At 47.6% G+C, this 21,261-nt stretch overlaps 2 protein-coding genes across 2 annotated transcripts in view; both read right to left on the bottom strand.

Moving 5' to 3' along the window:
- Positions 1-601: 601 nt before the first annotated feature.
- TTPAL (alpha tocopherol transfer protein like) lies at positions 602-7,364 on the bottom strand. Its single transcript, XM_058036114.1, has 5 exons — positions 7,315-7,364; positions 5,488-5,940; positions 4,562-4,755; positions 3,046-3,156; positions 602-2,314 (listed from the first exon to the last, which is right to left on the bottom strand). Exons 2-5 carry the CDS (start codon positions 5,924-5,926, stop codon positions 2,039-2,041), a joined length of 1,020 nt encoding a protein of 339 aa, XP_057892097.1. The 5' UTR covers positions 5,927-5,940; positions 7,315-7,364; the 3' UTR covers positions 602-2,038.
- A 9,848-nt stretch (positions 7,365-17,212) lies between these two features.
- HNF4A (hepatocyte nuclear factor 4 alpha) overlaps positions 17,213-21,261 on the bottom strand; it is a 34,861-nt gene continuing 30,812 nt past the window's right edge. Inside the window, exons 7-10 of the mRNA XM_058036180.1 lie at positions 21,038-21,193; positions 19,754-19,990; positions 18,989-19,111; positions 17,213-18,339 (exon numbers count right to left, since the gene is read on the bottom strand). Of these exons, the coding sequence (XP_057892163.1) occupies positions 18,197-18,339; positions 18,989-19,111; positions 19,754-19,990; positions 21,038-21,193 (659 nt within the window). The 3' untranslated portion in view covers positions 17,213-18,196. The remainder of the gene's footprint in view (positions 18,340-18,988; positions 19,112-19,753; positions 19,991-21,037; positions 21,194-21,261) is intronic.

Genomic DNA, 21,261 nt, shown 5'->3' with positions numbered 1-21,261 from the left:
GGTCACAAAGGTGGAGCTGCCTAGCAGCTCTCTTTTACCTTAAGTAGATGAAAAGGGTAGTTGGTTTTTTCCCTGCACTAAAGGTAATAGTTACCAAAGAGGAATTAAAATTGACTTGTAAAGGTAAGAAAAACGAGATGCTTTCACTGAGGAAAATTAATCTCTTCCCACCTTTAATGTACAACTGTTCATATGATGAGTTTTCTGCTCCTATAGATTCTGAGCTGCCACACAGAAAAGAAAAAAAGCTTCATGGTTTTAACCTTTTCAGAACCCAGTCTCTTTCTACAATGTCAGGATGCCAGGTATGGCATTTGCCACCCTTTAGTTCCAGGATGAGGTCTGCTGCCAGGCCAGAAAGTCATTACAGAAGTCTCCTTTTGGCAGTGCAGTCATGCTGCAAGGGGGCTAAGAGGAAGAAAGACATTCAAAACAGTTTGGCACTTTGAAAAATGAATGTCTGTGATCCTCAAGATAATTTAGTTTTATATTTACAGAAACGTAACTGGTGCCTATAATCACATTTGGCACTAAATCAAGATTTCCTCCAGAGAAAGTGCTCTAGTGATAAGTTCCCAATTAGAAGGGATGGTCTTTTCCACCAAAGAGTGAATTATTTCACTTTGAAGTAACAGACTGTGCTTTCCTCGTCCTCGTGAGGTTTCCTATGTCCACACCATTACAGTGCAGAAAAATGTGTGCAAAGAGTGTGCTGAGAGTTAAGTCAAGACCATTAAATAAAATGAACTTGGGGAGTGGGAACAGCTTATTCAGACACAGGTATCTTACCTGGTTTGACATCAATGTTAGTTCTGTCTCTAGACAAAGACCTAGAAGCACAGGCATACAAGTTATGAGTAAATATCACAGAGATGATTCAAGTCTAACTCCATACAGGAACATGACAACCAAAGACAAAAGAGGTCAACAAAGTTAAAAACCAAGTTTCACAGAAGAGCTGACAAGCACAGTGAACAAAATGCTACAATATCAGGAAATTTAAGAATGTGCTTTTAAAAAGCCTGTCTGCATTTGGCTTCACAGACTTAAAACTCAAATTTAGCCCACAGTAACAAGCTAAAGCAGCACCTTGCTGTCCTACATGAAGTATTGCCTTCTATACATCACATGCCAACTGCTACAAAACCTCCTCACACATCCTGGGTATGAGGTACTTACCCAATTCCTATCTCAAGCAGAAAAGAACTGTCAATGTGGGGAAGTGGCTGACACAGCTTTCTTTTATTTGGTCCTGAACCTCATTATTTGAGGCTGTTGTCCAATCAAAAGCCTTATTCAATGATCTGAAAAACGTGCTGTTTTCTGAAAATGAAGATTGCATCTGCTCTATAAACCTTGGTATAGATGTTATGGTAGTTAATCCATCAGTCACATTTCCTCCAACTGTGAAGAAGTTTAAGAGATGATCTCCATACATGAGTATTCATGAGTAAATTTTGTTCTGTATAAATTTGAAAGAAATATTCACTGAGATATTTCAGAAACACCAACTCACAATCTGAACCACATGACAGAGGACAGGCCAAATTAGACTTCTATGGTTTTAAGCAATCTTCACTACAGAATTATATTTTGCAGGGTTCAAAAGCCATTTTCTTTCTTTCACCAGTCTTTCATTACTGGTGTTTGCAGAAGGGGAAGAGACCAGATAATCACAAAGCTCATAAATCATCCTCACTTTTCACCTGTGTGGGGTGAGGACAAGAAACTGTCAAAGCTTACCTATCTGCAATAATTTTTTTCCCTTTATCCTTAGAAAGAAGAGTCCAGTTTGCACCATTCACACAGAGGTTGATGAGCCTCAAGTCTTCTAGAAAACTTGTGCTCTTTGCTTTTACCCTCCCCGAACTCTGCCCTGCCCCCATTGTGCCCTCTCCAGCTTCCTTTGGTTCTACAGTGTAAAGTGCCTCAGCAGTCTGTCCCCAAACTGCAGGTTTAGGAGTAAGGCAGAGTTCACAACATCACCTAGCAGAGCAGATCTTAACTGTGCTGGAAACAACTTCCCTCCTGTGGTTTGTTAGTAACAGTAATAGAGCTGAGGTTTCATCCCTCGCAGGGAATCATCACACTGCTTTTCATCAGCATCCCCACTCACTAGCAGGTCGTGGGGAGAGCTGTCACAGGGCAGCACCAGCTCTGAGAAATCATGCAGGAAATCCTCTTCAGAGGCCAGCAGCAGCTCGTTCCAGGCAGAGATGTCCAGCTTGCCTGCAGTACCACCATACTCCTCAGGAAGGATCACCGGAGGAATGTTTTGGTGAAGGGAATTCAGATCACAGCCATGAAGAAAAAACTGAAGGAGAAAGCAAAAGAGTTTTAAAAGTGCACATCAAACACTTTGCAGCAAACTGCTGGAACAGTCAGCTAACAAACTTATTTTGAGCTAAAGAACAACTTTAAGAAGTGATGTGTTCATGGGCAAGTGGCAGCACAGAACAGTGGGCAGGTACAGTGAGGCACACCAGTGAGAGAAGTCTTGAGACAAAATCCACACCTTGTGCAGATTAAATCTCAGCAAGAAAGACTGGACATGTGCCTGGGCTCAGCTTCCAGATTCAGTTCATCCCCAAGTTTGCTCATGGGATTTAAAGTACTTATCCTTGTGGGCAAAAAAAATCATCCTTGGCAACCACAGTCCTGTGGAGAGGACACTTGTGTCACACAGGACCCTTGCACAAGGGAAAAGAGCAAGGAAGGGGCAACACAGTTCTCCTGTGACACCACCTCATGAACTAAGTGCTACTGGGCCAAATAATCCAACCACAGGGATAATGTCCTGGATGGAGAGCATATGTACTAAAGTTCCACATTAATATTTTGCCAGTATTGAGTTCCTCAAAGTTTCTGTCTCACAGAATTTTACCAACAGGCATATTTTTTAAAATTGAAAACAGAAAATAAAATGGCACCAACATTTTTCTAACTGTCAAGTATTATAATTTTTCTTTTTTTTTTTACTTAAGAGTGGTCAAGCTAGGAACTTAAAAACATTAATATTAATGTTAAAATCACATAGATCCTTACCCTGTTTGCAATCTTTTCCTTCAGAAAAGGCTTGATGATTGCAAATATTCCTTTAAATATACGAGGCTCATTTATTATGTTAACAGCCTTTATTCGAATGGGGAATCCATCCTGAAGGGCAAAGAAGATTTTTATAATGCAGTTTAAAAAACATTTGCCATCTTTCTCTTTTTAAAATTTTCTGAGACTGACTGCCAGCACAACCCACTGGCTCCCTAACTTTAATTTGAGGTACCAACATAAACCAATACAGGAGAAATTCAACTTGTTATGGGATTTTTGCTGCAGAAATTTATTTGCAGAAATATTTTTCATAGGCAAATGTTCATGATCACCACTTAAGAACTCAGTGAGGTTTCTTTTCCTTATAACCAGCTCTACATATACAAATCAGTCAGTGCTTGCAGTGAAAAGCAGACAAGAGGCACTGCTGGAATATTTTTCTCCATAGGAACATCAGTGAATTACCTCATCTTTACAGGAGCTGCAGCTCAATAAGGTTGATGCAACACATTTATATTCCACCATCCTCTATGTCCTTCCCCAAGTCCAGCTATTGTTTTGTGAATATATTCCAGTAGGAACAGCAGGACACCCATGACTTTATTTGTACAAATTAAATATGGGCTTACAGTTAAATGACACATTTAGATCATAATGTAAAGGAGTGAGTTCTTATAAAGACCTTTCTTAACTCAGCAGCCTCATCTCCTACACTCTCCTGACTCACCCTATCCTTCCTGATCCCCCCATGGATACAATAAAGGATGTAACCAGCTCAGGCCACAACAAAAGTAATGATGGAATGAACCCATTCAAGAGAAGTTTACTCATCTCACTCCCCCAGACTGTATCAACATCAAATGAAATCATCAGACCTTCGGCCACTTTGGCCAGGCTATTTCTGAGTCCTTTCCCCTTCCCATTTTGTCCAGCTTCACTGTGTTTATACCCTTGCTCTAACCTGCTCTCCAACACTTTCCTTCCACACATCCAGGCAGAGCTGTTCTCATTATGTCTTTTGTGCTAAAGAAGCCTCTGCCTTCAGGGCATGGATGGAAATCCTCCTCAAATCACACCCATTCATAAGTCCCAAGTCCTCTTAACATTTTTGCAGCAGCACTTGAGCTGGAGCCTGCGCTTGCCCCATGGCTGGCTCCATCTCAGCTGACAGGAACCATTTAAACACCAGCCCATTCCTCATTGTCTCATCCCTAACTGTAATTCTCTGCTCTCTTTCTTCATTTCACTACCCAGCAGAACTGCTTTTGTCTGTTCCAACTCAAAGTCTGTATTTCTAATGCAAATTTAGTTTTAGGTATGCAAAAGTCAAAAAAAGGGACAAGTGAGGTAAGTTGGCTGTTAGGGTGTGAGAAACTGGTTGGGCAGAGACTTGTTTAACTCTGCTAATGAAAGCCAAGATGATGACATTTGTGGTGACATAGTCAAGAACTCTACACACAGCAGTAGTCATTTACAATGCACAAGCTTATTTTCCCACCAGTTCAGGTCTTACCTGAAGAATTCCAATCACTTTTTTGGCTACAAAAGGACCAAAATGAGACGCCTTAGATAAGCTGACTCCTTTGTAGTCTGCCAGGATTACAATTCCATTCACCTGGGTCTCTTCGGACTGAATGAGTTTTTCTAAGGTTAAGTATATGGCACGAATGTTCTCAGTAATCGGATAATTACTGGGTGTCCATCTGTCTGAGGTTACAAGACAGGGATGGTAAGTTGGAGAGTGAAGATAAGCTAACAATAAACATTCAAAAAAACTGATTTTCTGTTCTCTTGGACTCAAAAGTTACTCTGTTCTTTTGAGCCACAGTTCTAGTTCAGAGCAGCCTTTCTTAAGCAAGAGGTAAATGGCAACTCATGTTTACTTCAGGGAGCAAAGGCAATGCTTTTAAGAACCCCGTTCTCCACCCAGCACAGCTCATTAAAAGCAGTTTCAGCTCAGAAAGAAGGCAGGTAAATGGAAAAGAGGAGAACGAATGGAAAGAAATTTACAGCAAGCCTGGCAGCACCAAAAGCACATGAAAAACTCTGATTATTTACACAGGAGTCAGAGCTATAGGCTTTTCTCTCTGCTTACTGTAAAAACAAATTATGAGCTTCTAAGGGTAGGCCATCAGCCCTGTTTAAATTTGAGTGACTGCATAATAATTTTCCTTGAGAAATTATATTTCCTTGAAAATTTTCATCGACCCATTTCACTGCATTTTCATTTTGCCATGACCGCACTTATTGCTGACACAGGAAAAGGAACTGGAATAATGCTGGCTAAGGACCAGCATGTCCCTTCCCCAGTCATCTTTTCAAATCTGAGAGAGCCCACAGACTCTGTGCAAGTCAGCACTGCTCAGAGCAGAGCAGGGACAGGCTTTTGGCCCAGACACACCTGGAGGACAGGGCACAGACACACTCAGGGCTGGGTACCTGGGCGGATGCACACGACGTGACGTCCCTGCGGGTCCCGGTGAGGCAGCACAGTGACAAAGCCTGACTCCAGGACAGGCTTTATTGCAGATGGCTTCAGGTTACTGAACACCTCTGGCCAGGTCCTCCTGCAGGTGTGGTAGTTCACCAGGAGCTGAAGAGCTCGGTCGTAATCAAACTTCCTGGCTCGGAGGAACCTCAGCAAAAAAGCATCGTCCAGGCAGGTGCCCAGGGAGGGATAGTCCTTGCACACCATGTCCCTGAGGGCCTGCACGTCACGGAGCCTCCACTCAGGCTTCTCCTGCAGCTCCTCCCGGGCTTTGGTAACAAGATCAGGAGACAGGGTACACACATACTTTGGTCGGTCTGGCAGGAGCTCACTGTCTGATGGAGACCCTGCTGACGGACTTGTCCTGGTGCAGTCGCTGTCTCCTGACATAATGCAGCAGGAATCTGTCAAAAAACAATTGCTGCACGTGACAAACAAATCCACAGACTTACAGCCACAGTGACTGTTCACATATTTATTATCTTCTGTACTCCCTGTTTCCTAACTGAAGACACTTCCTTTCCAAGAATCAGCACTACAGTCAAGGCACAAGGTTCATTTTAATTCTCCTACCAGGATTAGAAAGTGCAAGTTACTCTAATCTCTTTATCCTACCTAGCAGGTAGAGTGCTACCTTGGAAGAAACCTAACCAATTAAAGTTAAAATACAGAATGGCACAGCTTCACTGCAAAACACAGAATTTAATTTGCTTTAACGTTTACTCCCTATGTCCGGTTGAAATCTAAAGCAAAGCAAAGATCCCAGTTTGTCATGATTCTCACATTTGGTCAAATTACACCCTCTTCTAAGAAGCTCCCCCCTCTAAGCCCAGACACAGCCAGGTATTTTCCTTAACTTCTCTGGCAAACACATGCACTTACCAACACCTCTGCCCAAGGGAATATTCTGAGCAATTCAGGAGGAGCAGCACTCAGGAATACAAGAAATGGCTGCAGTGCACAGACTGGATGAGCAGGTAAGAAATTGCAGACTCTTATGCCGGCACTGCATGGATACTGAGGCTAGTTTAATCTAGTTTTAACTTTTCAGTGTGATGTCAGTACGTCTGATCTGTGAGCTGGAATTCCAAATCCAGTCACAAGTGGACAGAGATGAGTAAAAATTATAAAATCACGAGCCTGCCATAATTCCTCCAGCTGGCCCCGGGGCTGGCAGCGAAACACGGCTTTATTTTGCTGAGCTGTTGGCACTCAGTCACCCACAGCACATCACACGGAACTGGTGCCACAGGGACACTTGTCACCAAAGCCGCCCTCCTCCTGCACTGACAGAGCCCTCAGTGCCCCGCTCACCTTCCCCAGCTGCCCGGACGGCACGGGCACCGCTCCCAGGGAGCGATGTACCCCGGGGCTCAGCCTGGGCTGGGCAGCGCCAACCCCGCCGGAGACGGGCACAGGGGCGAGGGGGCTGCCAGGGACCGCAAAGCTCCCGGGCCCGCACCGACCCGTACTGGAGCTCCGGGGCCCGCAGCCCGCCCGTACCGGAGCTCCCGGGTCCACAGCCCGCCCCTACCGGAGCTCCCGGGCCCGCAGCTCCTGGGCCCATAGCCCGACCGTACCGGAGATCCGGGGCCCCACAGCACCCGGCCCCGCAGCCTGCCCGTACCGGAGCTCCCAGACTCCGCACCCGCCCGTACCGCAGCTCCCGGCCCTGCAGCCTGCCCGTACCGCAGCTCCCGGCCCCCACCCGCCCGTACCGCAGCTCCCGGCCCTGCAGCCTGCCCGTACCGCAGCTCCCGGCCCCCACCCGCCCGTACCGCAGCTCCCGCGGAGCAGCCGCGTCCCGGCCCCGCCGCCCCGGAACGGCCCCGGCCACTCGGAAGTGACGCGCGGGCCGCGCCTGCGCCATGGCCCCGGGGCGGGCCCGCGGCCTCGGCGGGGCCCAGAGGCTCCGGGGGAGCCGGCCCCGGTGCGGTTCGGCCCTGGCCCGAAATCGGGGCCGCCTCTGTGTCTGGCGGCTGCTCCGGGCAGGGAGAGGGGGGCCCGGGGACGCTCCCCGAAGGGACACCTGTCCTTCAGTGCTACCTCATCCTCTGCGACATCGGCAGCCACTGCCTCCAGCCGAAGGCAGAATTTTATATATATATACACATACACATACATATATATATATACACACAAATATATATATGTAAATACATATATTTTATAAATCACATTTTATAAATACATTTTACACTTGTAAAATACATTTTATATGTATAGAATGTATTATGTATGAAATACACTTTTATTATGTATCTATATACATATGTATGTATACCTATACATTTAAATACACTTGCATGTACGCTTACATGTACATATGGATAAATGTATGTTATGTGAGTATATAATATATAATATTGTTATATAATATATGTAATTATATAACACAGCAAGTATATTGACGTATATAATCTATAGATCATATACTAATTATATTTAATATAATCACATATATAAAAATACATTTTACATATTATACATATACATATATACATATATACATGCATATATACACACACACACACACATATATATATATGAATACATATATACAAACCAAATATATCCTATATATTTTCTATACAAATACGTATCCCAGGGCCTGTCCCTGGCAGCCTGAGCCGGTGTGGGATCACTGACCAGAGCTAGGGCAGCCTCGGTGCAGGCTCCAGGCAAGCACAGCTGGATGGAAACAGGGCCTGAGAGATGTCCTGGCTGTATCTTGGATTTAAACCACAACAGAAGGACTAAATGTTAATAAAAGGAGAATTTTGGGGTAGTTTGGCTTTGGTTTGCTTTTTGACAGGGCAGAAAACCATATTATCCCACAGGAGGTGATGCCTGGCCTGTCTGCATGGAATTTGTAATAAAAAGCTGGTCCCTCCCAGGTTTGCTGCATTACAAAGGGCTCACGGGGAGCGCTGGGGAGGGGAATGCCACGTTTAACCCCAGAGCTGAAGGGATGCAGAGGCTGATTGTAAAGGGCTCAGCATCCTGCAGGGTGGTTTCTGTCTCCTCTCTCGCTGCAAGCCGCGTTCTCAGCCAGGAGAGGGAGTCGAGGATAGCTGGACAAAGAGTGGGAGCCCTAGGAGCCCACAGTGGGAACCAGGGCCCTTCTGCAGTTTACAAGGTTCAGCTCTCATTTGTTTCTCTGCCAAGGGGTCACCCTTCCAAAGCAGAAAATGTTTCAGTGCTGCTGTACCTGGTCAGAGTGATGCCAGCATGGAAACAAATGGAGTGTGTCACCGGTGTCACCTGCACAGAGCTGTTCCAGGGAAGGGGAGCACATTCATTCCAGCCTGTGCTCATGGTGAAAACCCAGACTGTGACAGTGTGTGTTCACAGGGGTCTGAGAATGAGGGAAGAGACGAGGATCTGACTCCTTGTTTCAGAAGGCTGATTTATTATTTTATGATATATATTATATTAAAACTATACTAAAACAATAGAAGAAAGGATTTAATCAGAAGGCTAGCAAGGAATAGAAAAAGAAAGAATGATAACAAAGGCTTGTGTCTCGGGCAGAGAGTCCCAGCCAGCTCACTGTGATTGGCCATTAATTAGAAACAACCACATGAGACCAATCACAGATGCACCAGTTGCATTCCACAGCAGCAGATAACCATTGTTTATATTTTGTTCCTGAGGCCTCTCAGCTTCTCAGGAGAAAAAGTCCTAAGGAAAGGATTTTCCATAAAATGTGTCTGTGACACCAGATCTGGGTGCAACCTGGCAAGCTGGGTCCAGTTTGGATCTGAGTAAACTGGGCCTGTTTGTGATGTTGCTCCGTGCCCTTTCCAGCAGATTTGTGCGATAAATGAGGTTGGAAGGGGCCTCAGGAGGACAAGAGATTTTGCATTGTTCCTATTTGTATTCATACAGCTCCTGGGCACAGAGACATGACAGAAGCAGCCAGGTGGGACCTGGAGTCCCAGGGGTGTGCTGTGGACATGGATCTGTGGCCTCCCAGCTGAAGGCATGACAGAATTACCTGGATCACCTGATCCACCTAATTGCTGATCTGAGAAAAGGCTTCAAAACACCAAACAGCTGGGAAGTACTGGAGCTGCAAACAGGAATTTATGCTAAAGGTTGCAAAATCTGCTTGGAATTTGCACCTCTCAAACAAGGGAGGAAAATTCAGCTGGGAGGTGACAGTTCCAGTCCTGACTGGTTAATGGCTGCTGCAACAAGGTGTTAGGAGTGATCAGGGATGTTTGAAAGGAGTAGAAACATGTGAATGAAGCTCTGTTTTGGGGAACAAGGAGGGCAGGAAATAAGGGAGAATCAGTAACAATCAATTGAGAGATTTGGACAATAAAATTAGAATAAGAGCAAGAGCCTTAGGCAGGTGAGAGAGAATTATGAAGGAAAGTAGAAATGAGGATACTGCACAGTGAGGAAGAGCTGGAATATAATGAGTGGAATATAATCTGGGGATTGCCCCCAAATGAAGTGACTGCCTTACCTCAGCTTTTTTATGTGGAGAATGTTGAACTCATGGAGAGCAGTGGGTGGTGAATGGAAGTGAGGGGGTTCAAGCATCAAGCCAAGTTGTTGGGGGAGTTTGAAAATGCTGGCACAGGAAATCACAGGAACTGTAGCAAGAGCTTCTGTAATTTGCTCTTCCTGGTGCTGGCATCCTGTGACTAGAAACCAGTAAAGGCAGAACCTGTCTATAAGGAAGTAAAAGCTAAAAACTGAAAACAAACATCTAGGAACTGACAGTCCCAGGAGATGTGATAGCTGTAGCCTGAATTTAGATTCTCCTTCCTAGGAAGGAGAGTTTAGTCCTTGTCCACTGCATCAGAAGGGAGAAGGACCTGCTGCACTACATGGCCACAACCCTCCCCAACTGAGGGGGGATGAACCCCACCAACTGTGCCACTCCATCAGGTCCAAACCTGCATTCTTTGCAGGAATTTTTGTCAGGAGTTCTGTTGTGACCTTGAGAACCACACCTGGAGCCCCGTGGGGAATCCAGCCCTTCTCATGTTCTTCTCTCCTATCACATCTGATTCATGCCTTTCTCAGCTCTCTGGGTGCTCCCATGCTCTGCCGTTGTGTTATAAATGAGTGGCTGTTGGTGTTGGTTGATATTTAATGAAGTCCATGTAATACTCTTCACTTATTTACTTATCCTATCCCAGTCTTAATACCCAGCCTGGGAAAGTTATCTTGGCTTCTTTAAGCTTTTCCACCATTAGCAATAAACGTTTTACAGTCTTGGCAAGCTGAGGCTGAAAAGCGAGAGCATGACTTCAAACAGCACTGCTCACAGAGAAGGCTTTAAACTGATATTAAATCACTAAACTGTGCAAACCTAACAGTCCTGTCATAAAGATAATCTGGGAGCAGTTCAGTCCAGGAGGGGCTCTGGTCCTTGGGTTGCAGGTGGAACATCTGGGCCCCACAAACTACAGAACATTTTTTGGGTAACAGCATCAGAGCAGAGAGCCACTTGTGCTGCAGTGCTGGACAAGGTCTGTCTGAGTGCCAGGGCTCCCATCTCACACCTGAGCTGCTCCTCCTGCACCAGTGCAGCAGAATGGGAAGGGCTGGAGGGGAGCAGCAGTCCCTACAAATCACCCCAGGCAGGGCTGTGCCAGGCTCCAGACATGGTGCCTGCCTGTGATACAATCCTCTGTGCTCAGAGGATGGGGTGACTAAGAAAATATCCCCTAAATGACCATCAATATTCCACTCAAAGCCTGGAAGTGTGCATCCTCCAGCACAGGCTTCCATGCCTGCTGTCACCCTGTGTGTGGTGGTGTGAGGAGGGGATCTCACAGATGGGAGCCTCAGCTGGGAGCAGCACACACTGGGCTGCAGGGGACCCTCCCTGCTCTGCTCATGCCCTCCCCAGGCACAGATGGCACACCAGACCCACACACACAGCTATGGAAACAGGCACTGATGTGCAAATGCACACAAATCTGTAGCATCTGCTGCCAAAGCAGCTGCACACAGGCAGGCAGCACCACCCAGGCACACAAAGCTGTGCTAAGGTGCTGACAGACCCCCAGAACCCCAGTGTGTGGTGGGACACACATACACAGCCCAGGCTTTGGGGGAACACTTCCCCTCTCCTTGGCTTTACCAGCCTCAAGATGAGCAGTGTTTTTGCAAAAGCTTGGTGAGGAATGTGCTTGGCAGGACCTCTGAATGTTTTAAATATTACAGGATTTCTGCAGTTTAATTTTATAGAATCACAGAATAACTTAGGTTGGAAGGAACCTTTAAAGGTCATCTAGTCCAACGCCCAGTTTGCTCTGAGCTGAGCATTTCCTTTCACTGCTTTTCATCATGGAGAATGCTTTTTGGAAGGAGAGCAGCTGTCTCAGAGGCAGGATGGGTCTCTGACAGGATTAACCCTTGAAAGGGGCTGTGGTGGGGCTGCCCTGGGTCCCTGGAAGGATTAACCCTTGAAAGGGGCTGTGGTGGGGCTGCCCTGGGTCCCTGGCAGGATTAACCCTTGAAAGGGGCTGTGGTGGGGCTGCCCTGGGTCCCTGGCAGGATTAACCCTTGAGAGGGGCTGTGATGGGGCTGCCCTGGGTCCCTGGAAGGATTAACCCTTGAAAGGGGCTGTGGTGGGGCTGCCCTGGGTCCCTGGCAGGATTAACCCTTGAGAGGGGCTGTGGTGGGGCTGCCCTGGGTCCCTGGCAGGATTAACCCTTGAAAGGGGCTGTGGTGGGGCTGCCCTGGCTCCCTGGCAGGATTAACCCTTGAGAGGGGCTGTGGTGGGGCTGCCCTGGCTCCCTGGCAGCTGCTCCTTGCAGCCCCTTCATGGCACAGGCTGCAGCTGTCAGAAACACTCAGGTTTGCTCCTGCAAGGAACCAGTTGGTAAATGGTGGAGGAATCCTTCCAGGGGCAGAATGAGGTTGGACTGGGCACTCCAGCTCTTGGGGCTTTCAGCCTGGGGTTCATTAGAAGCCCATAAATCAGTGGGAAGGAGTGAAGCAGGGCTGGGTTTTAGAGTAACCCCTCAGTGATATCTTTGCACATCTTTGGGGTGAAGGAATTCAGCTGCATGGTGGACTGTGAGGAGAGGAGCTGCATGCAAGAAACAGTAGGATTTCAACAGAAAATTAAGAACCTGGAAGCTGTTTCCAGTGCCTCCTCAACAGGAGTGCAGCACAGCAGGTCTCCTGTGTGCTCTCCCAGGTGAGAAAATGCCACTCTAATCCCACACCTCAGAATGTTGTTAAGAGAGGGCTAAAACCCCCTCAGAAGCAAGGATCCCAATGGTTTATCTGTGCTGGAAGTGCTGTAGGTCTGAGTCAGGCATTCTGGGTTTGGCACTGAGGTTTCTCTTTGCTGCTTCTCCCTCAAGCTTTTTTCTCAGTGGCTAGTGTCTGCAAATCAGCTCTGAGTGGATTCCAGGATATGCTTGAGCCAGTGTGCTCCATGTCAGTGGTTAAGGGTAAGTAACCCATCAGCAGGATTAATTTAAAAGTGTTTTTAAGGCACAGTGGTGTTTTGGAGAGCCCTGGAAAGGAGCAGAGTATTATGGGTTACTTTATTGTAATGACTTTCCCTGTCAGTGAGGGGGAACATGTCCTGTTCCAGCCAGTGCTGACACCTGGCTTGGCAGCAGAGAGAGGAATTCCTGTCTGACTTGGGATGCTGTCCGTGCTGGGTGTCTGTCCAGGCATTCCCTCAGGCAGCTCTTGTGCTGTTTCTTGCACCCAGAGCAGTTTCTAGGAGGAGCTGGGGAATCACAACAGCTCCCCCAGACCCCTCCTCTGCTGTGGGGTCCCCCAGGCTCACAAGGGGTCCCTGGTCTTTGTGAATCCATGGGGTCCCAAGGGATGCAGGTTCCAGCCAGGCAGAGCCACCAGTTGGGAGGGCTGGAGTGGAGACAGAGCCCAGGGCTTTGTGTAACCCAGGAATAACCCCAGGTTAGGGTGCCCTCGGGCCTCTGGAAGGTTTTGGCCACCATCAGACAAGCCTGGCATCACTCCAGACCCAAAGCCAGAGTAAACCTAGGAAATGCACTTCCCAAACCACCTTCTATCCCAGACCTGGGTTAGCCTCAGAGCTCTTCTCCCCTGGGTTTGAACTGGGAGCACTCTTGGTCCCAGCAGCCTCTTCCCTCTCACAGGACACTGAACTGCAGGTTGTGACTGCAGGGTTGTTTGTGCCAAGCTCTCCTGCTTGCTCTCACATAACGAAACTGACAATATATTGCCATTTTTATTGGCCTGGCTGGCAATTTTTCAGGTGCTAGGTGTGTTTATGATTGTCAGGGTCACACCTCACTTTGGAATGGGGAGAGGGATTTTAGACATACCCACACCTTGCCATCCCTCCTGCAGCCTCTCTGAGGGATTTTAGACATACCCACACCTTACCATCCCTCCTGCAGCCTCTCTGAGGGATTTTAGACATACCCACACCTTACCATCCCTCCTGCAGCCTCTCTGAGGGATTTTAGACATACCCACACCTTACCATCCCTCCTGCAGCCTCTCTGAGGGATTTTAGACATACCCACACCTTGCCATTCCTCCTGCAGCCTCTCTGAGGGATTTTAGACATACCCACACCTTGCCATTCCTCCTGCAGCCTCTCTGAGTGGAAAGGACTGTGCAGTGTGTGGCTTGAGCTCCCCAGCTGCTTGGTGATATTTGCATTAAGCCCAGAGGGAAGTGGCCAGCCTGGCACATGGAATTGCCTGGCTCAGCAGTGCCACGTTGCTGAGCTGTCCCTGCTGCCTCTTGGTGTTCATGATTATCTGTGCCTGTGTGTGCACTTGTGAGTTTAATAGCAGCAATAGTTGCTTTTGTCAGGGATGATATGCAGGCCATAAAACTTGTTTGCCTTCCCCCGCCCCCCCCAGTAAGATATGAAAGCTGTGGAAAAGGCTCCAAAGCCTGCTGGCTCTTTCAGATGGAAGTTATATAAGGAATATGAAAAGAATGCATTTCATGGTGGCCAAAGGACCTAAAAATACCACTTTCACAGATCTTTGCTTGGGCATGATGAAAAGATTCCTCAGCTGGAGATGGTGCTCTCCAGGAAATCATCCCTAGGCTGAGCTGCAGGCACAGAGAGCTCTTGTGTTCAAAACCAATGTAAGGGAAGCTGTGTGTCAAAAGCCAATCCTCAGAGTAGCCACCTCCTGTGACATGGGACATGGCCCATGGCTCCAGGGAAGCCAGCAGGGTAAAACACAGCTGAGGAGTGGCAAGATCAGTGTTTCAGGGTGATTCCAGGCTGGAGGGACAGAGGAGGTGAGAGCTGGGATTGAGGATGCCAATTAAGGACAAGGTTGCTTCTGGGACAGTTCATGGGTTTTTTTTCCCAAGTGAGCTGAATCCAGCAATAAGAAATCTCCTGTAGGAAGTGCACTGATTTAAGATTAACCAAGTAAAGGGCAACCTTGATAGAGCAATTCATGGGAAGGAGCCCAGGAGAGTTTATTGCTTCGAAGATTCGATATTACATATATGGAGTTTTTAGGGCATTTACCCTGGTAAAACCAACCATGAATCACAGCAGAGGAGTCCCAGGGTTTTTTTATTTAAAAAAGAATGAGGTCTTTTTCTTTCCCTGACTGGACTAACCACTCAGTCCTGTGTGTGCTGGGCTAACATGTCCTGGGACTGCCTTTGGTTCCCTTGTGCAGGCATTCAGCAGTGGTGCTGGGGCTCTGGATCATCACAGTGCACAGGTAGTGAGGGCAGGTTGTTTGAGATCTGTCCTTGACTCAGAGTGGAGAGACAGGAGACAGGCTCTAAATGCTGTCTCCACACAGTCCTCAAACACAGTCTGGATCTCATCCCTGCTGATTTTTCACCAGCATGACTGTCACTGGGGCACCATGGATGTGCTAATGGGATGGAAAATCAGGCTGCTTCTCACCCCTTGTACCTAGGATGAGACTGCCCACCTCGACTCTCATCAGAGGCAGGAGATGGGGTAAATGAGGGCCAGCTCCTGCAGACAGAGCTGGAAATGCTGGATGTTGTTCCTTCCCAGAAACCTAATCTTTACAGCCATCTACACCCCTCTCCTCTCTTCCTGTTCTCTTCCTGGGCATGCTACAGCTGAGCACAGCCTCCCGTGGTCAGGAAAGCAGGTCATTAAGAGCCTTCTCTAATTGCCAGTGTATTTCTTCACCTTTACAGCCAGTGATAAGTTGATTTTCACTTGATCATCTTGCTGTGCCCCATAGGCTCAGTTTGGCTCCCACCTGCTGCCAGCAGTAGGGTGGCTGTGTTTGAAACAAAGGACAATCACCCACCCCGAAGTGCTCAGAAATTACCTTTGAAACACAAGAGGGACATAAAATGAACATGTTTGAAATGTGAATAATGTAGTTTAGCCTCCTTTGCTTGGCTTTCAGAATGTGGTTACTCCAAGCCTTTAAGCTCCCTGAAATCATGAAAGCAAATATTTATTCTCCATGTTTGTTTTTCTTTTAATGAAAATTGGGATTGCCATTCAATCTTATGATTCCAGCACACGTGGCTTCAGGACAGACACATTGGGCTTGCCAGGAAATAGTGACAGCTGGCAACAGCATCAAACACTTGTTTGGGCTTTTTTCTCCATACACATATGCTTTGTGCTCAGACCAACAGGGAGGTTAGCCCCTTGATTTAAAATAAATCCTCCCAGAAGAAAGAAATCCATCTGTCTGGGAAAAGTTAGAAAATATTTTTGCATTTATTTTTCTCTTTTTTTCCTTGTTTTTATGAATACAAACTCTTGTGAAGAAATATTCTTCTGTTTCCATTGGAAGGCAGAAACCAGCAAAAATTAATGTACAATATCGAGGAATACTTGGTGCAAATGGACCAAAAAGGATTCCCCACAAAGTATGTCTACGTACAGGAAAAAAGGTTGCTGCAGTTGGAAAAGACAGCCTGGTTATTACAGGGTTGGGTTTTTTTTTTTTTTTTTTGTATTTAATCTCCCAATTATAAATAATCAATGTGATTTACAAAATAATTTACAGAAAATGATTGGATTCATCATTGCAATAAATTACTTGGTACGATGCCACCAGCACTGGGACCATACAACACCTCTGACACCGCCAGCACGAGGGGTTTCATTTTGCATTGGAAATCAAGGGACAGACCTGCAGCTCCTCTGGCTGAGCTGGCTCAGGTTTGTCCCCACCAGAGACCTCTTGGCAGCCGTGGGGCCACCATCCTCATCCTCCTGAGAGGCCAGCAGGGACTCAGACGTGCTGTGGTGCAGGGCTCTGGGAGCTCCAGCCCTGCTGGCACCTGCAGCAGGAGGGCTCCTTTCCTGCTTTCAGCTGTAAACCAAAGGTCAGATCCGCAGGGTTTTGGCACAGGCAGGCACAGAGGAGCAGGGGCAGGAGGGAGCAGAGCAGGGGGGGCACACCCAAGGCTGGGGCAGACCCAAGGGGCTTGGGTGAGACAGGGTTATTGCTTGACCTCTGTGGCTTTTCTCTGCAGGACCCCAAGAATTGTATTTTTGAGGTTGGTGGTCTCAAACACTCTGAGGTCTGAAGGAGTCATAACGAATTCTTATCATGTTATGAAGAACTATAAATCTGTTATCAGCCACTCACTCTAAGCTGAAGGAGTGGCACTGCACTAGAGAAGTGGATTGTGTGGCATATCTTAGCATTAAGTTGGGTCTGTACTGAGATCCTGGGTCACAAAATGCTCCCAGCCCAACAACTTGGTCCAACCTGTGAGGCTCAAGCTCTTCTCACCCCATAGGTCTTCCTCCTTCCTACATCTGTCCCCTACTTCCTTCCAAACAGGCATCCAATGTTGTTCTGACTGCTGACAAGCAGTAGTTGGGACAGTGATATTTGGGCAGTGATGCCAGCCTGTAAAAGGGTGAACCCCTTCCATTAGCTGAAATCTCTGGAATCCCATGGTCCCTCTGATTGCCAGGAGGCAGTGAGTGCTGCAAGGGAAGATTGGCAGTGGTTGCCTCTCTGAGCATTGTGGTCAGAGGGCAGGCATGGCACAGAAATATCAAAACCCCTCAAGAGGCAGAGGGATCCAAATAGTGGAGTATCTTGGTGGGCCAGACTTTGCCCCAGCATCAGCTGAAATAATTTGTTAGGTCTGGCTGGAGGGCTTAGTGTGCTGGTGGGTGACACCATGCAAAGAGCTGGGACTAGCCAAGGCTGAGGAGCAGTTCTGGCAGTGCTGCCTGGGCAAACCCCATGTGCTTTACCTGCTGTGCTGCTCCTGGGGGAGCGTCCACCTCCACCAAGTCTGGCTGGGCTGGGGACTGTCAGGGGGCTGGCATGGCTGTGGGAGGGAAGCCCTCCACTCCCATGGCACAGGGAATTCTCATTCACAGGGTCTGCTGTGGCTGAACCAGTGCTGAGGTGGCAGTGGGGCAGCAGCCTGTCCCCAGGCAGTCACTGCCACCTCCCCACAGAGTGAGGCAGGAATCTGGCCCTCCTTACAAGGACTGAGGGTTTTGGTAAGGCTTCAGCCTTAGTTCTGGGACTCTGGGGCTGCCCATGGCACGTGCTGTCCGTAGCTGCAGGAAGACACCTTCTGGTGGTGGTCAGTCCAAAAAGCAAGTCCGTGTGTCCGTGCCCAGGGCCCTCTGGGTGGCTTCTCTTTTCACAGTGGCAGAGTCAATTTGGGCTTTTCTCCCACACGGTGCTCTGAAGGAGGCTGGCTGGGTGGGGTTTGCTAGATGACCTCCTGTTTTGTGATGGCAGGCTGTGGGATGGACGTGGGCTGCTTGGCCACGGTTGCAATGGCTCCAGGCAGCAGCTTGTACTGCTCTGATCCTGAGCCCGCGGGTGGAGAGGGCTGTGGAGTTTCTGGAGTAGCTGAAGAGAGAGAAACTGAATTAAAAGAGGGCCTCACAAACCTGACAGCACTGGGATCTGTCCTCAGTCGTGCAGGGTTCAGGTGTCAGCACAGCAGAGGCTCTTAAGGGCTTTTGTGTTTGCTGTAGGGCAGCCCAGACACAAAGGCATGGTTTGATGCCCCAGGAGAACCACAATAACCAACATCAAATAAGGGCATTTTGCTGATATTTTGACCTCTACTAACCACCTTTTTGGTCAACCAAGCTTATCTCAGCACAGGGTCCCCAGTGGTGGCCCCATGTGGTGGCCCAGATCCTCCTGTGTTTTTGCAGAGGACAAACTGAGGTGTGTCTGAACAACGCAAGGGAAGGGGAGCCTTTCCACTGATTTCACTTAGCTCTGGATAGGATCATTCATCCCTTAAGGGCTATGTAAAATTGCAGTCTGCCAAGGAGTATCATGTTGAATCAGTTAGTCTGGCCTAATCTAATCTAACCCACCTCTCTGTTTGTCTTTCCCTCCTTTCTGCATAGGAATTTCTCACACGCTCATTACCAGAGACTTTGTCTTGCTTGCAGATTTCCATGCAAGGTAGAAACTACCTCCACAGGCACACTGGAAAGCTCCTGGTTTCTCCCAGGAGCTCTCTGTCTCTGGATATACTCACACATCTGCCCGTTGTGCATCTGAGGAGGCATTGTGTTGGCCACAATGACGTTTGTTCCCAGGTTCTCCTGGATCAGGTGAGGGTGCAGGTGGTGGTGGGTGTGCGGCGTTTCGCTTGATGAACCTAAGAACATGCAGGAGACATTAATTGCTACAATGGCAGAAGGGGACAGTTCAGATGGGCACACCCACTGCACCCAAATGTCCAAGGCTTTGTGCACATTTGTGCACAGGTGATTGAAGAACACCCTTCCCTTTTTCCTCCATGCATGACTTGAACCGACCCCTGCCTGCTGCCTGCATGTCCTCTCATACAGGATTATATTCTTTAGTCACACCTCCACATGCAGAATAGCACAGTGGGAACTTTTCATTTTGTTTTGTCCTATTGGATGCTCCCACTAGAAAATCAAGGATGTTCCTTCAACCTAAGCTTTTTGTTTTGATGAGTCCCTTCTGAAAGAGGAGGATTGGTGAAATGGCTGCCAGGTAGGAGTCTGGGGGTGCACAGCAAAGCTTGTCTGTGTGCAGAGGGCTGGGGGTACCTCTCTGTAAGCAGAGGAACAGCTGGTGCATCTCTTTAGATGAGAAGAAGTAGAGGACCCTTGGTTACCCCTGTCAAGGACAGGGGAGGTGATTTTGTGTGAGTCCTGCAGACTGGCTGTCTCTAACTTTGCTAGATAGAGAGCAGTGACCAAGGAGAGTCTCAAGGGGACAACAATCAGGGAATGCTGAGAGACCTCTTGTCAGACCCTCAAACACTTACCTCCCAGCAGCATCTCCTGCAGCAGGTTGTCAATCTTGGCCATGCCAAAGAGCTTGACGAACTGGATCTGCTCGATCATCTGCCAGGTGATGCTCTGCAGCACGGGCAGCAGCAGCAGCAGCTCCCCGAAGCGGCCCCGCGAGTCGTACTGCCGGTCATTGATGTAATCCTCCAGGCTCACCTGCACCTGGTACCGCATCCTCTTGATCTTGGACGGGTCACTCAGCCCCTTGGCATCTGCAACGACCCACACAGACAATTCTCCAGGCTGCTGCCTGTCACAGACAGCTGGGCACAGCCTGAGGGGAGCTGCCTCTGATTGCCCATTGCCTGCTGTGTTGTATAGAATGTGGAAGTTTGCAGGCAATCCCTACATGGGAATGTTGACTCTATGTTTCAGAAGGCTGATTTATTATTTTATGATATATATTAAAACTATACCAAAAGAATAGAAGAAAGGATTTCATCAGAAGGCTAGCAAACAAAAGAATGGAATGATAATAAAATCTTGTGGCTGACCAGACAGTCCAAGACCGCTGGACTGTGATTGGCCATTAATTAGAAACAACCACATGAGACTAATGAAAGATTCACCTGTTGCATTCCACAGCAGCAGATAATTGTTGTTTACATTTTGTTCCTGAGGCCCCTCAGCTTCTCAAGAGAAAAATCCTAGCAAAGGGATTTTTCATAAAATATCATAGCTACATATAGAAGTGCGTTCTTTGTTGACGGAGTGACAAAACTATTTTTTGTCTCCTTAAAAAGGAAAGAAGCTTAGAAGTTGCTCTCTTTAATTAGGTGAAAAAGCTACTTCATAGGCTTAGAAGACTTCACCTGAAACTTAAGGATAGCTAATTGGACAGAAGCTTTCAATTTACTAGAAAAGGAAGTGAACAAAGAAACTAATCACTTTTGTGTTATACTTAGGGCAAGGACTTCCTACACTTGACTCAGTTTTTCTCTGTTATTTTGCCTTTTATTAAACTTTTTTGTTTTTAACACTGCCACAGAAGCCATCTTGCTGATTTTTATGCTTCCAACAGTAGCTGAGCTATCATAAGTGTGTTATAGCCCTCCAAAAGCTTATAAGACCTAGCTCAAAAAAGCTATTGTAACAGCAATGGGCAATTTTTCTCAAGACTGACTTCTCTCCTCCCTCTCTAAGAACAGTTTGGCCCAGAGAGAACACCAGGCAGCTTTTCCACCACTCAGGACTGGTGTTAGTCAGCATAATCCAGACTAGGCCCTTCTGATAGTAACCCTCCCCAAGCTGGGGCATACCTGGGTCAAAGAAGATGATGGCTTTCAGGCAGGCATATTCATTGTCATCTATCTGCAGCTCCTGGAAGGGCAGCACCAGCTCGTCCAGGATGCGGATGGCCACACGGTTCACCTCCACCAGCTCGGGGCAGTTCCGTGGGATGATGTGATCATTGCCTGCAGCACACAGACCATCACCTTATCATTGCTCAAACTTAGCTGGGGTGACAGGGAGTTCAAAATGC

This window comes from Melospiza georgiana, chromosome 17, assembly GCF_028018845.1.
Source record: "Melospiza georgiana isolate bMelGeo1 chromosome 17, bMelGeo1.pri, whole genome shotgun sequence".
Taxonomy (NCBI): domain Eukaryota; kingdom Metazoa; phylum Chordata; class Aves; order Passeriformes; family Passerellidae; genus Melospiza; species Melospiza georgiana.
Note: the sequence above shows the minus strand (reverse complement) of the source record. Positions and strands in the feature narration are given on the sequence as shown.

Bases quoted from the DNA above. Each gene is read 5' to 3' on its own strand.
- TTPAL (XM_058036114.1), bottom strand. From the start codon at position 5,926: ATGTCAGGAGACAGCGACTGCACCAGGACAAGTCCGTCAGCAGGGTCT. The intron at 4,756-5,487 runs GTACCCAGCCCT...TTGTAACCTCAG, and splicing joins CGTCGTGTGCATCCGCCCAG to ACAGATGGACACCCAGTAAT. The intron at 2,315-3,045 runs GTAAGGATCTAT...TTTCTCCTTCAG, and splicing joins AGGAAAAGATTGCAAACAGG to TTTTTTCTTCATGGCTGTGA.